A 17,245-nucleotide genomic window follows, 5' to 3' on the forward strand; every position below is an offset into this window, starting at 1 on the left:
AGACATAGCATTTCTAATCTATTTTGGTATCCCTGTCTACGTTCGGGCTCGAAGGATGTGAGAGCAGGGTCGGGTGTGCTGTTGTTGGTCAGTCCATCTGTCCACTACTTTGGTCCCAAACAAAATATCTTGAAACCTTAATGGCTGAAGTTGCTGTGCACCTTATTAATGTGCTCAGCAAGGATGAACCCCACTGATTTAGGTGACACTACAGCCTTCCCTCTAGTGCCCCCTTAGGCCACACTTTCCACACAATTTATTTCAAAAATCTAATGGACAGATTGCCATGAAACCATTGTGTACTGTAGGAAGAATCCTATAAAAACTATTTGAGTGACCCCATGCCCTTTCCTGTCCCTCATAATTTAATAAAACAGGCAGATTTCAGGTTGAACTACTGATTTTGGTGACCCAATAATGGCCTTTCTAACACAAGGGGGTCAAGCAGTTAGTAGTCTTGCCAAAGACACCTTGAGCAAAACAGTGAACCCCGATCTGCTCCCAATGACGAAGTTGGAGCTTAGCATGGTTTCCTATACCGTGAGTGAATGGGTGAATGTACAGCACATTATGAAGCACTTAGGATAAAGGCATTATATAAATGTTGACCATTTATCTTCTCTTTTGTGTGTGTGTGTGTGTGTGTGTGTGTGTGTGTGTGCACGCGTGAGTTAATCCCACACATTACAAGGCCGATCAGTCATAATTATTGTGCACGCAGTCAGCAAAATACAGACCACAATTCTCAAATCATTTTAATATCAGTCAACAAGCAATAGTCCCTCCCCTATGGGCTACACATCCTGTGAGGCTTTGGACTGGCTCTAGCCAATCAGGAACCTATCCATCCATCTTATAGGATCTATACCACCAAAGAGGTAATTACATCGCTCTTGTCCCCCTGACTTGTGGGATGTGCCAGACATGAAAATACACTGGCACAATAACATGCTAGACAAACACCAAAAAATATAATGCAAATGCATTATTCAGTGCAGCCCCTTTGACGGTTTAGAATGGCAACTTTCAGAAATGCTACTGCAATATAGCCTAAATTCAGTGCGTCTGGAAATCAGACATTTATGGTTAACATGCTGAACATAACGTTTTGGGTGGTTTGATTGGGACATCCCTACTAAATTCAATGTTAAATATAGCTGCAAGCAGCGATAATACAGGGCCAGACATGGAAACTAGAGAGAGAGAGAGAGAGAGAGACGTAATAGATTGATGAGAGAGAGAGAGAGAGAGAGCACCATGGAAACGGAATAGATTGAAGAGAGACATGGAAACGGAATAGATTGATGAGAGAGAGAGATGAAAACAGAATGGATTGATTGGACATCTCAACCTATTGCCATTAACAGGAATCAAACTCTCAACCTTCGGACTAATAGGCTGCGACACTACCTATAGTGCTATAGCTTTGTCCAGGCTGATGTTGTCTGTTGAAGATCATAAACTCTTGCCTTCTGTCATGAACCAAGCCAACACTAAGATCACTCGTTCACAAACCATTTACCAATAGAGAAATTGTATGTCTCCTCGCAACCGAAAACAGTGAAAGCAGCCGATCTACAAGCTCAGAAACACGTTGCTATCTGAAAGGTTTTGAGATTGCAGATCGGCTATTTTCAGAATGAAGTATGTCATACGTTGAAAAACGTACTCTCAAATATGCATTTCAGGTTATCTTTACCATTTGCACATGTATTCATTGATACAGTCATGTATCAATTCAATGCAATTCAACTTAAATGAAGTCTGCAAGTGAGGCTTGAACTGACGACCTTGATATTGTGAGGCACTCATTTAAGGGAGACGCCATTGGACCAACAGACAAGGAAATGTGAAAAAGGAGATCACACAGATGATACAGTTTCACGCAAATAGCTGAAAATCCTGGGTTCAAGTTTTTCAAACTGCTCAAAATTGCGGACAATCTAAGGGCGGAGCTTACTGGTCAAAGCGATAGATGTGTTCCTCATGAGTCAAGGCACACGTGTAAGCAAGTTTCACGACTTTCGGCCAAACGAGGCATGACTTTTGCCTGTTTAAAGTTTGCATTTTCAAAAAATTGCTATAGCGCCCCCCTTTGGCCAATTGGAGTGAGATTGGTTTCAGTGATTTCAGTGATATTTGGAATGACTCTCTACATTACTGCAACGTTTCAAAGAAATGTGAGTCTTGCATGTATGTGTTGGGGCAGATGAATAATTTTCATAAAACTGCAATAGTTAAAATCTATGGAATCCTGGGATTTTTGAGTAATCTGCACGAAATGTTTAACACTTGAACTTTGGACCTCTGCCGACATAATGATGGGAGCGGATTTTCCATAAGTGAAAAAATGCAGAAGTTAGGAGCCAATGGCTGTTTTTCATATAATTCAAAATGGTGGGCGATCTAAAGGTCAGAGGTCAAAAGTCAGACCACGAAAGTTGTCGGGCATGAAGAGACGCATGTGTGTATCAAAGTTTCATGGTTGTACGTCAAACAGGGCATGAGTTGTACCTGTTCAAAGTTGGCACTTTCAATTGAGTGCTATAGCGCCACCCTTTGACGAATGAGTGTGAGAATTATTTCTTGGTAGTTTTTCATGAGCATCTACCATATGGCCGAGTTTCGTAAAAAGCGTATGCACGGTTAAGCCAGAACTGGCAAAAACAAGTATTTTTCAAACTGCTCAAAATTGCGGAAAATCTAAGGGCGGAGCTTAACACATCGCGTGCCAGTCGCGTAGATCTACGCCAAACGATTTAAAGCCGCAGTGTGCCAGTCGCGTAGATCTACGCGACTCGCATTTCCCATGTTAAATCGAAAAAGTGCACATTCCGGAATTTTTTTCGACCCATTTCCGGTTCCGGGGCCGACCGGAAACGGAATAAAACTGGTTCCGGTTTTTTCGCTCGCATCCGTTTCCTGTCTGGGCGTCAGCTTAGAATCGATTTATCTCCCTTGTGGTTTTCCTCACCGCATTGTCCTGTCTAACGTTCTCGCCTGTAACTTCAAAATGGCGGCACGGAACGGCTCGGATTTTTTTGTTGTTGTTTTTCACGGATCCCGTGTTTGTGTCGAACCAAATGAACGCGGATTTTAAACGGATTTAGCGGGGGCTATGACGACATGAAAAAAACAAAAAAACAACAAAAAGAGCTTGGCACTGGTAGGTACATTATGAGATTAACCTCTGGCGTCCAATGTGTTAATGGTCAAATCGATACGTGTGTTCCTCATGAGTCAAGGCACATGTGTAAGCAAGTTTCACGACTTTCGGCCAAACGAGGCATGACTTATGCCTGTTTAAAGTCTGCATTTTCAAAAAATTGCTATAGCGCCCCCCTTTGGCCAATTGGAGTAAGATTGGTTTCAGTGATATTTGTAATGACCCTGTACATTTCTGCAAAGTTTCAAAGAAATGTGAGTCTGCATGTATGTTTTAGGCGCAGATGAATAATTTTCATAAAACTGCAATAGTTAAAATCTATGGAATCCTAGGATTTTGGTAGCCTGGTAAACCCTCCCTCCGGAAATCTCATTTCCATTTGATTTCAGGAGAGTCTGGCCTGAACCGCCTTTCTGCAATAATCGCTCTATACGCCGAACTGACGAGCCTATCAGCGTCGTCGCACATCGTTCTGTGATTGACAGCGACAGTTGGCCAATCAGGTGGCGAGTTCGAGTGAGCCCGAATGAAGCCGAGTGCAGCCTGACTGGGGCCGAAAAAAAACGAACGGCAGCCATTGTTGTTCTGCGAGTGCCGTGACTTCTTATTTTGGGTTTTAAAACGGTCTCAAACTTCTTTTTTGAGGCACGGAATTTACTATTAAGATATCGTTTGGATAGAATTTAGTTGTTTAACTTCATATATGTGGTCAATTAATCATGACAGAGCCTATTTAAAAATATAAATTTAGAGAACCGGCAGGGGCGGGGAGTGACACGCACGTATCCCAATAGGGCAACCTATTTTCGGCATGGCCGTCCCAAAAGTCCCGTTGCGTCACATAATCTGGAGCTCGTCAACATGAACTGCTGATTGGCTGAAGGGGAAAAACGATCATTGGTTGAAGGGGTTGTCAGTCAACGGTATTACTCCCGCCCAACTCCAGCCCACAGCGATTATTGCAGAAAGGCGGTTCAGGCCAGACTCTCTCCTGAAATCAAATGGAAATGAGATTTCCGGAGGGAGGGTTTACCAGGCTAGGATTTTGGAGCAATCTGCACGAAACGTTTAACACTTGAACTTTGGACCTCTGCCGACAACTTCGAGGCGGCGGAATTTCCATAAGTGAAAAAATGCAGAAGTTAGGAGCCAATGACTGTTTTTCATATAATTCAAAATGGTGGGAGATCTAAAGGTCAGAGGTCAAAAGTCAGAGTGTGAAAGTTGTTCAGCATGAGGAGACGCATATGTGTATCCAAGTTTCATGGCTGTAGGTCAAACAGGGCATGAGTTGTACCTGTTCAAAGTTGGCATTTTCAATTGAGTGCTATAGCGCCACCTTTGGACGAAAGATTGTGAGAATTATTTTTTGATCGTTTTTCATGACCATCTACCATATGGCCGAGTTTCGTAAAAAGCGACAGCACGGTTCAGCCAGAACTGCAAAAAGTGGCAGAAGAAGAAGAAGAAGAAGAAGTAGTAGTGACAGAATACTGCCAATAACAAAACAGGTCCAGAGCTGAGCTCTGGCCCTGTAATTATGTCATGTATGTGTATGGGTTGACAATCGGTTTCTTTTCCATCCCCATATCAGGCGGTGTGACACACACACACACACACACACACACACACACAATGTCTCATTCCTGAGACTATGCTGCTGGCATGGTCTGCCACTTTTCAGATGTAACTGTGTGAACATCTCATCCTACATGACTTTACTTATCAGTTTCATAGTTTGTGAACTTGTGCTGCTGTAATATCAATGAGATTAGAGAGCTGATGTCCTCCCGTGAAGCACTAACAAAGGAACTGTGGACCAGTGAAGTTAAAACTCAACACTTACATTTCAAATCACAATCTTTGATGTAGAAATGCTAAGAAACTAACACTGCTGGGTTGTCATGAATCACTGCACTCACCCCAAACATCGGTGACAAGTTAGGGAGGAGCGACGGTCATCGGAGTCGACAATGGTCTTCAAAGATGCCATGATTTTGTTTTAAATATGCCGACACGGTTTTAATTATGTTGATATAAATAAATAATATAAGCAACAAGCAGCTTCCCTGCCTATATATTATATTATTTAGATACATTTTAGCAAAACAAGGCAAAAACAAAATCGATTGCTTTATTCAAAATGGCTGATAAACAGAGCTTGTTAAACATACAGTATATCGTGGCACATGGTAAAAGCATGATAAATAATCATTTAAAAAAAGGATTACATTCGTATATATTTTAACAGGCTGAAATGTGAAGGACAGCTGCATGGCGAGGGGGCTTCTCCAACATGTTTAAAAAACTAATAATCCTTTGTGAGTGAGAATCCAGGCTACTGCTGGCTTGGCTTGTCCCAGATAAAAACAAGAGGCAGTCAAAGCTCCGGGATCAAAATAGAACAATTGAAATCACACACACAGCCGGCCTTCAGGCATCACCAACAGGAACTTCAGAACAGGAGCCGTAATTGAGTTCAGTTTGAGACTGGTTAGTTGGGGTACACGTGGGTAATGTATTTTAAGCAATGGTTGTATTCTTCCACATCGTCCGAATACGGAGTCTGTCAGGTTTCTGAGATAACACCGGCACCCTATTGTTCCGACCCACTTGTTTCCATTGGCTAAAGAGGCTTTGGGGTATTTTGGGCCAGGCTGCGGTCCGCAGGAAAACAATTGAACACCAGAGACATGGGGCGATTCCTACACAACTCCGCTTTGGCAAACAAGGAAACAACACCACGCGCTGTGTGTGTGTGTGTGTGTGTGTGTGTGTGTGTGTGTGTGTGTGTGTGTAACTTTACAACTCCTCCCTGGAGGCTAAGATCCGACAGAGCTAAGACTCCTAAAACCCTCACAAATCCCACTTGCGACTCGGCCTGGCCATGTTGTGAGACACAGACACACACACGCGCGCAAGAAAAGAGCACACGTAAGAGAATGAGTTTTGTGGAATATCGCCTTTTCCTCACCACCCTCGCCCCCACCTCTGTCTCTCGCTCTCCCCTGGCCCCACTCTGCTTGTTAGAGCTCTCTGAAGTCAAATCCTGAGGTTAGGCTAATGGCCTCACGAACGCTCCCCAGTGGCCTGTTCTCCACAAAGGTGCTTTGCGGCAGAACACGCCAGATCAAACGCAGCAGCTACATACATAATGGCTGACCAACCCGGCGAATGACAAAAGGCAGAATGAAAGAAAAAAAGCTGGGACTTAATTGGGACTGGGAGTGTTCATTTCATCTACATATCCATCCAAAGTAACAATGCTAGTAAGAACTGTGAGTATAATGACAATGTATACAAATATTACAAAGACATCAGGTTTTGGTTTCAATGAACACATTATTCTAACACGATTGTCGGACTGACCCCTGGCCATGGACAAATACAGCAGGTGACAGCTAAGAACAATAATAAAAAGCAGTCACTCTCTTCTAAATGTTTACAGTCGCTTCAGCGGTGGTTGAATTTCGGCCTTTAAGATTTGGGATGGATATGATGATAACGTTATAGTCCAATCTTTGGTGACATAAGGACGGCTGTCGAAGGGGGTGTCATAGGGTGTGTGTGTGTGTGTGTGTGTGTACAATTACCACAACAAGGCAGAGCATTGGACAGCACCCCACGACAAACAACAAATTAATAGGGCGAAAGCGGCAACAAAAGGTTCCTATCCCGTCGCCCCCCCAACCAGGCCAAACACAGAGAGTGTCTGAACGCTGAGACAGGGCATCACAGTGGGGATTACGGTCCAAATCACAATACACTGTGAGATCTCACAATATGATGCACTTAACAACACTTTCCAAGAGAGTTTGACAACGTGTCTTTTACAGCGGTATAAAATGGATGATAAATAAATAAAGAAAACATAAGGGGGTTGGGTGTGTTAAAAGGCACATGCAGTGGAAAGGTAAGGCTGGGAGAGGCCCGTTCCCCCTCATCCTCCTTAGGTCTCGTCGTATTCTCTGCTCATTTGTTCTTGGCAGCCAGCGGCTTGCAGCTGATCTTTTTGCTCTTGTCGTTGTTCTTCTTGGGAGGCTCCGGGTTGGCCTGCATGTGTCTGCCGTACAGACTGGAGGAAGAGGAGAAGGGAACGGGTAGAGAAGGAGAGAGGGGAGATACGAGAAGAGAAGAGGCCAACAGGAGAAAGGGAGAGAGGAGGGGAGGAGAAGAGGGGGAGGGGAGAAGAGATGGTTTAACAAACAGTACATCACATACTGTACATACATGACAACATCACTCCCAGCATTTATATAGCACCATTTTAGTACTGAAAGGGTTCCCAAACGTTTCAGGCCGTTTTCAGGCCACGAGCCCCCATAATACTTGAACTGGGGACCCCCTAACACGCTAACAAACACTTGGAATTGTAGGCATTACATTTACCGGTAGTTTGACTCGGTTCCACAGATACATATTGTGAAAATAGCCAGACTACAAGCTCACAATGCCTCACACTGCGAGGCGCTGTGAGCTTGTAGATCAGCTATTTTCACAATGTTTGCCTCTTTCTTACGTAATATTTGACAATTTGACCAATTTGGTATTAAAAAGGTCTTAAAAGTCATCAAATTGCAACTTTAGAAATGTGCAGATACCCTGTATACACTTATACTGTATATTGGTTTGTTTACAGTTGAGAGATAAAACAATGTTGCACATTAAGCTAATCATCTGGGGACCCCAACCCCACAAAAATAATAATAATTTGGGGACCCCCAGTTTGGGAACCACTGAAGTACTGCACAGACCTTTTGACCCGTTTTGAGACAAACCCTTTGTTTTACAGTTGACAATTGTGATTGCGCTCGTTAGCTCGTCCTTTCAGATCACTGTTCTTTTCCCTTGATAAACAGCCTCGTGTAAATCGGTGCAAAATCAAACGCTTACACCCCTTTCTCTCCGTTTTTCTGCTTCTTTTATTTTTCATCTCCGTTCTCTCCCAGCTGAGGACTATCAAGCGAAGGAAAAGCAGAATACACAAAGAGACAATTATCTCTGAACGGGGGCCGCTCTAGGGATGGAGGGGAGGGAGGGATGGGGTAAGGCAGGACAGAAAGACAGGGAATGCAAGGAAGAGTCCTTTCCACTCCGCTGAGTTCTCTCTCCCTCTCTCGCTCTCCCTCTGTGTGTGAGCAAGAACCACCCATGAGGCTTGAGGAAGTGACAAGAGAGGGGGAACAAGAGGGAGGGAGGGAGGGATAGAGAAGGGGTAGCGAGGGAGAGCTGGAGAGCAAATGTCAAAGAGAGAGCTATAAAGAAAGGGGTAAAGGGATAGAGAAAAGAGAAAGCAAAATGGGGAGATGGGAAGAGAAGGAGGAATGGAAAAGATGTAGGAGTGAGAGAGCCAGCAATTGAGAGAGAGAGAGAGAGAGAGAGAGAGAGAGAGAGAGAGAGAGAGAGGGGTCAGGGTGACTGAGTGCAGACGTCTATTTGGCTCAGTAACTGACACTAATAAGTAGACCACAGTGATTGCTGACTAAATACTTGATCATTACTGGCCAATGCAGCTGTCTGTGCGTGTGTGTGTGTGTGTCTGTGTGTGTGTGCACGCGGGCGCATCCACATCTATATTATGGATTCTATGATGTTTTATTTAAGACTACCCTCCCCTTTCATCTTTTCTTTTCTACCAATGTTCCTCAGACTCATGTGTGTCACTGCTAACCTCTACAGTACAGAGGGTATAGAGATAAGCACCAGTTTCACTGGGAAGGCGTAGCGCGTGCGCAGAGGAACACGTTGAACAGGCTCCCCTACCAACCTGTAGGAGTCTCTAGTGCACCCAAACAGTGGGTCGCAGACCAATTTTTATGGGTCGCAAGTAAATATCCCCTATTTTCCCCCCATTTCCCACAAGAAAAAAAAAAAAAGTCTGAACTTTTCATCAATTAAAAAAAATCAAAAGTATTTCATGAATAAAATCAAAAAATCTAATAATTTTCATAAATACAATTAAATTAAAATAAATAGCAAATAGCTTGTAGCTATTTTCACTTGTTTGGGTCCAGGGCATAGTCTAATTTCTCTTTTGGTCTTGAGCTAAAAAGTTTGGGAACCAATGCTCTATAGTGCAGCGACAGAGATTGTGCCTTTGCCACACCCATGTAAAATATATAATTTTTCACCATTTCTGATATGTGTGCAAAGATTTGAACACCTTTAGGCCATCAAAAATTACATTTATTATTCCTTACATTTTTAATACGGCTTCACACTGGCCCAGTGCTCGGGCCCTAATAAACAATTTTCCAATTTCTACGAGTCGACTGTGGCAAGCGTCAAATGTCGGCCGTTGCGTCAACATATACTGTATGTAGCACTTGACCTAGCCTTGACGACCATGCAGACTTGTGCAACGGTTTAAATGCAATTGAATTTAGCATGTTATTTAGCCAGATGCGAGGTTCGTTGTTTACCTGGTAAACTATAGTTTCTATAGTTTCAATGTACAGATTATGTTTTTTTGATAGTATATTGTTTAGACTGATGCTAGGTTCTTCGTTTACCTGTGGTCCAAGTTTACTGAGGCACCTACACTGTCTCTCTGCATTTGATGTATGCGTTTACTTTGCTTATTGTCAGACACTCTGGATAAAAGGCGTCTGTTAAATGCCTAAATTGAAAATTGTAAACATATCAAACCACTAGGTCTAGGCCTTGATCTATAAGATCTCTATATATATATATAAAAAAAACATTCGTACACATGTAAAAGCAAATTTTATTTTACATGGCCACACGGTTCAACCAAAACTGATTTTTAGAATGATTTTCTTTTTTCCCAGTCTCTGCTTTAGTGACCTAAACACTGTTTTCGTGTGACTGAGAGGCCCAATCACAGAGGAAAATGTTAGTTTAGCTAAATATCCATGATATTGAGGGCAGGGCCCTACTCTCTGTGGTGGAGGGCAGGATCCAAAACTTTGTTTTTAATTTGTGTATGTTAGTGTATGTGTGTGTTCATTTATTTGCATGTGACTGTGTTGTGTGCATGTGCTTGTTTAGGTGTGTGTGTGTGTGTGTGTGTATGTGTGTGTGTGTGTGTGTGTGTGTGTGTGTGTGTGTGTGTGTGTGTGTGTGTGTGTGTGTGTTAGGGCATTCACGAATAGTGATTTTTAGTATTCGAATTATTCGACCTATAAGTATTCGAATATTCGATTAATTGATTTGATTATAAAAAATAAAATAATAAAAAAATAAAAAATAAAAAAAATAAAAAGTTTTTTTTTTTTTTTTTTTTTTCAATGACATTGATGACTGGACTCAAGGAATGCGAGTTGACGTCACACCAGAGCTCACAGCTGCGTGTCTGCTGCAGAAAAGCCACCAAAAAAAAAAAAAATCTAAAAAAAAAAGAAAAAAAAACTTTTTTTTTTTTTTTTTTTTTTTTATCGAATAATCGAATAGTGGTTTGATAGTCGAATAGTCGGTTTGATAGTCGAATATTCGAATATTCGATTATTCTGTTAATGCCCTAGTGTGTGTGTGTGTGTGTGTGTGTGTGTGTGTGTGTGTGTGTGTGTGTGTGTGTGTGTGTGTGTGTGTGTGTGTGTGTGTGTGTGTGTGTGTGTGCGCGTGCGCGTGTGACTGTGTTCATTTAATTGAGTTGGATGTGACAGTCTGTTCATTTAGGTCTATGTGACGTATCTCAGTGTGTTTGCGTGTGTGTGTGTGTGTGTGTGTGTGTGTGTGTGTGTGTGTGTGTGTGTTGCATGAGTAATCAAGCAGTGCCCTTTGCAAGCTGTAGGTCTAATTTCAGGGCAGGTAAATGTCACCGGCTGTTAGGGTTCAGTGACACATGCACAAATATTTTTTCAGATTCATTTTGAGAGGGAATAATGTTTTTTTGCCATCTGACTTGGCGAGATTTGATGCTGAGAGACTTGGAACCTGGACTAAAGTTTCAGATTTATAGACAACTTGTAATTTCTATGCTTTAACATCATGCTTTGCAAATTCACATCTAACGTATGTTTTCCACAGAACTCGGTAATCTAGTTTGAAAGGTGAGGTTTGAATTCAAAGCTTTGAAGTACAGTTTCTCAATCGATGGAACGGGTCCAATTGTGGACCATTTTCAAAACGTGGGTGCAAGTGTGAAAGCAGTTCAGTGGCAGTAATAAATCAAAGGCTTGTGAGTAACTGGTGTACTGATTAAAACATTATCGTTAACATAAGCCACAAGTCTGAATAAAAACCAATCAGTTTTAGCTGGGAATGTCGTGATGGGAAAAGCAGATACTTCACTTATAAACCTATATTTATCGTTTTTTTTGCATTAAAACAAACTGTGTTCCAAGTTTCTCTCTCACACATGCACACACACAAGACATTCATTTTCACTTTCTTAAACTGCAACAGTGAAAGCCTGCATAAGTAAGTTTAACCTCATTTTTACCATGTATCTGTGACATAACAAATGTGATTGATTGATTGATTGATGAAGGTCAATGCCAAGGCTGAGTTAGAAAGACAAGCAAATGTGACTGACATTTATGCATTCATGCATGTATGTGTTCCCAAACTTTTTAGCTCGAGACCCAAAAGAGAAATTAGACGTTTGTCGGGGACCCAAACTAGTGAAAATAGCAGATCAATAAGCTTACAACACGCCGCTTCGCTGTGTGTGTGAGCTTGTGGATCTGCTATTTTCACTACTTCTTAAACCTTTTCTTTTTTTTTCAAATTATGGAAATTAATAGATTTTTTAGATTTTGTTTATTAAATAAATGTGACTGACATTGTTTTCAATTTATGGAGATTAGATTTATTTTTATTTTATTTATGAAATACTGTTGGAATTGTTTTTAATTGATGAAAAGTTGTGACTTGTGAAGTCTTTTAAATTCATAAAATGTGTTTTTTAATGTGTTTTTAAAAGGGGATATTTACTCGTGACCGATAAAAATTGGCCCACAACCCGGGTCCCAACCCACTATTTGGGAAACAGTGGTGCACGCACGCACACGCACACGCACACACACAGTATAACCTCTTATCCGAGTAAGTATAATGTATAAATGTGGACGGGCAGTGGGCTGGACTCTCAGTCCCTATCTGTCAGTCAGTGTATTTGAAGTGTCTTGGTGCTGTTGGCTCTCTCAGAGGAGAGGACTCCCCCTCTGCCATGGCTCAGTGTCAACGTACTCTCCTGGGGTTTCAGAGCTGCTGGACTCCCGCGCTCCCTCCACGCCCCTTCCTACCACAACAGCCACACCCATGGGGATGCACGTTACATTAAACGGAAAGGGAGAGCGAGAGAGACGCGTACACACACACACACAAACTCTCTCTCTCTCTCTCTCTCTCACACACACACACACACACAAGTTCCTGCAGAGCTCCAAAGCTGCCCAGTCAGTCGTGTCGACATGTCCCCAGAGGAAGGGGGTTGACTCGGGGCTAGGCGGCACTCGGCAGGGGGTCCCTGGGGAACAGCGGAGCGTCTTGAAAGCTTGAGGACTCAGAGAAATGGCGAGCTTTTAACTCTGTGTCCGTCTGCTCTGATTCTACAAGCTAAAACCTACTGCCTTGGCTTGGCCACATGGCACCAGCAGAGATTTGAAGTGGTCTACACAAGCAAGCCCTTTTCATAATATGTGAAAGCACTACTTCTGCCAGATGACATAACCCCAACAAAAGACATGTTTTGAAACCATGTACTTTCTGAAGAGAGTGGAAGAGAGCGCATTTTAACAGATTCCAATGAGGACGAGGAGGTGCAAGCAGGAAATTGTGACACGTAATACTGTATTGACACAACCAGGCTTCATCAATCCATCTGCTGTACTTGAAGTGAGGCTGTCCCATCCACTCCCTGTGATAGCCAAGGATGGAAAACACAAATAAAAGAAGATGGGAATAATAAGGATAGTTTTTTTTTTTTTTTGAGGGGGGGGGGGGCTGTTTGGGGGACACACACTGCTGATTGATTGCGTGCTCTGCTTTTAAGAGAGAGCAGGATTACTCATTTAGTCGATAAGTGGCTGATGCGCCAAGCTCGCCACTGTCATAACAAGCCCAAGTGTTAGCATAATTGTGGCTTCGGCGCAAGCTGATGGATGAGTCTGGGAGAGAAGGATACAGGGAGGAGGAGGAGGAGACGGCACGATCTATTCAGCGTATCATAAAGGGGAAGACATAAAAGCCAAAGAAGAAGAGAAAAATCTATGTGAAGAGAGGGAATAATGCACCCTTAATTAATGACAACGCTCCATGCCGAATGACTCTGTAGTAGGAAAGGGCTAATTGTGGAGTGTTCGGCAGGGTAAAAGGTCGTCGAAATGGAGAAGGGGCCATGGAAAGGACAGGCCCCTTGTTTAAGGTAAAGTGTGTGTGTGTGTGTGTGTGGGCGGGTGCTAATGAATGACACCCGAGGGCAAGCGAATATGAGGCAACCCATAGCCGCTGTGCTCCTTCTCAACCGCTGCTTGTGTTTGGCTTGTGAATCAGGCCCAGCAGGGTTTGATTTTACATACAGCACAGCGTGCGGCCTTGTCTTCTCTCAAAGCCTGAACCGAATTGAAAGAAAATTGCCCTATTCAGTCGATTCGCGAGTCAAGAATGGAGTTGCCAGTGAATGGAAAAAAAGCTTGTCAAGCGGAGACAACCCATCAATAGCCACGTGTTGCAATGGTGGTGAAGTGTCTGTTTGTTTGCACTGTCATGTTGAAGATAATTATGTCCCGTCACCTCGTGCCACGTTGTCTTATCCATACAGAAACCATTATTCCTGTCACAGTGGTGAGACCAGGAGTGTGCAAGTGTGCGTGCGGCGGCGTGTGGACAGTTTTCATCCAAAATGCCTCATATTGATCAACGCTCATATTGATCAGCGACGGCGTTTTCAGGTTCCGGTATCCAGCCAGGTTTTCCCCTCCCTCCCTCAATAATAGTTTGGGCATAAGGCGTTATTCACAACACCTGACAATGTCGATTTACGCTGACGGCAGGGATCTCTATATACTGTATGGGCATAATCTGGGCTCACACGCACACGCACCCCCATAGGCAGGGTTGCCAGATCTGCTTATTATAATTTCCCCGCAAGATTTTATTTGAAAATAGCCGATCTACAAGCTCACAACGCGTTGCATTGCGACGCGTTGTAAAAGTCCGGGTAATCTACATTTGATTGAGCTGAAGTACAAAAGTATTGGCATCAAAATGTACTTTAAGTACCAAAAGTAAAAGTACTCCGCTCATTATGCAGAGAATGTTCCGTTTCACAAGTTATCATGTCTAACATTTATTTAAAAAAATCTTTTGAAATTAGCAGCTCTACAAGCTCGCATCGCTGAGCTTGTAGATCGGCTATTTTCAAAGTGTGTTTCCAAAGTTTAAATACGGCTGAATTGGTTAATGTATATTTTGTAATAATAATCAAAAGTAACTCGTAACTAAAGTTTTCAAATAATTGCAGTGGAGTAAAAGTACAATATTTTCCTCTGAGATGTAGTGGGGTAGAAGTAAAAGTATTGAAAATTGTAAATACTTAAGTAAATCACAAAATTGTACTGAAGTACAGTACTTGAGTACATGTCAGACACACACACACACACACACACACACACACACACACACACACACACACACACACACACACACACACACACACACACACACACACACACACACACACACACACACACACACACACACACACACACACACACACACACACACAGTAGTGGGAGGTGGAAAAGGAAATGCAGTTGTGTCAGGGAGTAAATTGTCCTTTTTATTATAGTGCGCTGATGAGATAATGGGTTGAAGAGGGACCTCTCCCCCTCCCATTGTCTGTTTAATCTCTCACTCTTCGTTCATCCCTCCCCACCTATTTATTTCTTCCCTGTTTCCGTCAATCTTCTCTCATTCATTCTCTCATCCTCTAGCCCCCCTACCCCCCCCCCCCCACCCCACACCCATCTCACTTTCTCTGACAGTTTCTATGGACTAACATGCAGGGGTACATGCATGGAATACTGATCAGAGAGAGAGAGAGAGAGATAGACGGAGAGAGTCTCCCTGTGGGGAGAACAAGAGAGAACAGAGACGTGCAAAATAGAGAAATATCCGATCATGGCGCCTCCGGGGTCTGTGGTGTCCTGTCCTGTCCTGTCCCAACCCAGCACTACTACCAGGCTACACAGAGACAGAAACAAAACACCAAAGCACAAACACTGAATGACCGAAAAATAAAAAGGACAACGAATCAGTTGTTTGAGCTTATAGATCTGCTATTTCTGCGGAATCTTTTGCCTATTATGACATACATTAAGTCGTTATTAAGTAATTCAAGTTGTTTTGGAGCCAAACGAAGACCAATTAAAAGTCAGTGCACAGCTTCAAATCAGCGATATTAAAAAGCACAACCCACACCAGGAAACTTGGTGTAGTCATGAACTACAGACCTGAATTTGTGTCAGCATACAATTACCCTAAAGGGATATTTCACTTTCAAACATGTTTGTGTTCATTTTAGCGTGTTCTTTTTTTTGTTTTTGTGTGTGTGGATTTTTTTTATTTTACAAAATAAAATAAATGCAAAAAGTAATTGAAAAAACACAGCCCCCTCACGTATTAGACGGACAATATCAGTCACCAGAACCAAGGACATGTGTTTTCAATGAATCTAACATGGAGTTTGAAGTTACAATGTGTTTGTATAGGAAGGGGGCATGTCTGATAAAAATTAACATAAAATATCTAAATATGAATCAAGCAACTTAAAAAACTGTCAGGGGTGCATGCTCACAAAAGCCTGAGTAGACGTTAACATGGCTCAATACATGTTTGAAAATGAAATATCCCTTTAAGGATATATTAAAGATTAACAGACTTATGTCTCAGCAGGATTTGGAAAAAATGTGTCCATGCTTTCATCTTCAGTAGACACGGCTATCGTAGTGGTGTCTTCTGTCTTCACAAGTCTACCCCCATAAATAGATTAGCTAGCTGCAGTTGATTCAGAATGCTGCTGCTCGAGTCCTTACTAAATAATACCAATAAGTGGAGAAGACTCCCTGGCTGTTGATTTCAAAATACAGCTCTGCTGGTCTATAAAGCAGAGCCATACAGAGCTCATCTGGGACAGGTAGGCCTGTCACAATTATTACATAATCATCTAATCGCAATTATTTGAGAAAATCACAATTATTTTGCATAATCGTCAAATGAAAATATAAAAAAGCAGAAAAGGCTATTTTAAAGGGACTACAGCATGAATTTGAACGTTTCCTTCCGTGTTTTTGGTCTCCCCTACCTCTCTTCTACAGGTCAGCATTATGTCACCAGAACTAAAACTAAATGTGGAGAAGCAGTGTTACGGTTGAACCATATTGAACTGTTCGGTACAAAACCTTTGCTTCATTATGCATTACAAACGCAACACTTTTTTTTCCGCCCTCAACTTCGAACGATGCGCTCTGTGCAACCCAGATGACATAACCACAGGCAAGTTGCAATTTGCTGTCTGCCCCGCCCCCCTCCCGTCCCCAAACTAAAATACTCAGCCCTTCTCAACTAAAGTGAGAGGCACACTGATGTCTGGCGTCTCCCTATCAATAGAGTGGTGGATAAAAAGACAACGGTATGTTGCATCTGTTACTGGATTCATCATAAGCACCATCCATCAAAGCAGACGTTCAGACCACTGGATGGAAACCCACAGTGGACTACATAGTGCTTTTGGTCTCTTAAGTCTGAAATTCTCTGAAAAGGAGGAAAAAGAGGTGTACTGTAGACACACAGCCCCATGGGTCACTTGGCTTCTCCTCTCCTCTGGTTCGGCCTCTGTGTACCAGCTATCCTCCCCTTACACACTCTCTCTCTCCTCTCCCTCCGTCACAGTCTGCTGTACACTGGAGAGGCCAGTGCCCAGGGGGATCGTGGGATATCCACAAAGCCACAGCAGCGTGCACGCATGAGCGTGTGGACATACAGTATGAGAACCTTGTGTCTTTGGGTGTAATCTCCTCCATATCGATGCAAAGACCTCCCACTTCATCTTTCATTTGTTTGTGTGTTGCGTGAAGTCATGTCTGCCTCGTGCGGGTGTGTGACGTTTGCATC

At 42.7% G+C, this 17,245-nt stretch overlaps 1 protein-coding gene across 2 annotated transcripts in view; it reads right to left on the bottom strand.

Moving 5' to 3' along the window:
• Nucleotides 1-5,286: 5,286 nt before the first annotated feature.
• Nucleotides 5,287-17,245, bottom strand: part of rsu1 (Ras suppressor protein 1) — a 52,504-nt gene continuing 40,545 nt past the window's right edge. For both annotated transcript variants that reach the window (XM_084048267.1, XM_084048268.1), the window contains exon 9: nucleotides 5,287-7,241. In XM_084048267.1, coding sequence (XP_083904393.1) covers nucleotides 7,139-7,241 — 103 coding nt within the window. In that variant the 3' untranslated portion in view covers nucleotides 5,287-7,138. The remainder of the gene's footprint in view (nucleotides 7,242-17,245) is intronic.

The sequence above is a fragment of the Gymnoscopelus microlampas genome, assembly GCF_963454915.1.
Source record: "Gymnoscopelus microlampas genome assembly, chromosome: 22".
NCBI classification, from domain to species: Eukaryota; Metazoa; Chordata; class Actinopteri; order Myctophiformes; family Myctophidae; genus Gymnoscopelus; species Gymnoscopelus microlampas.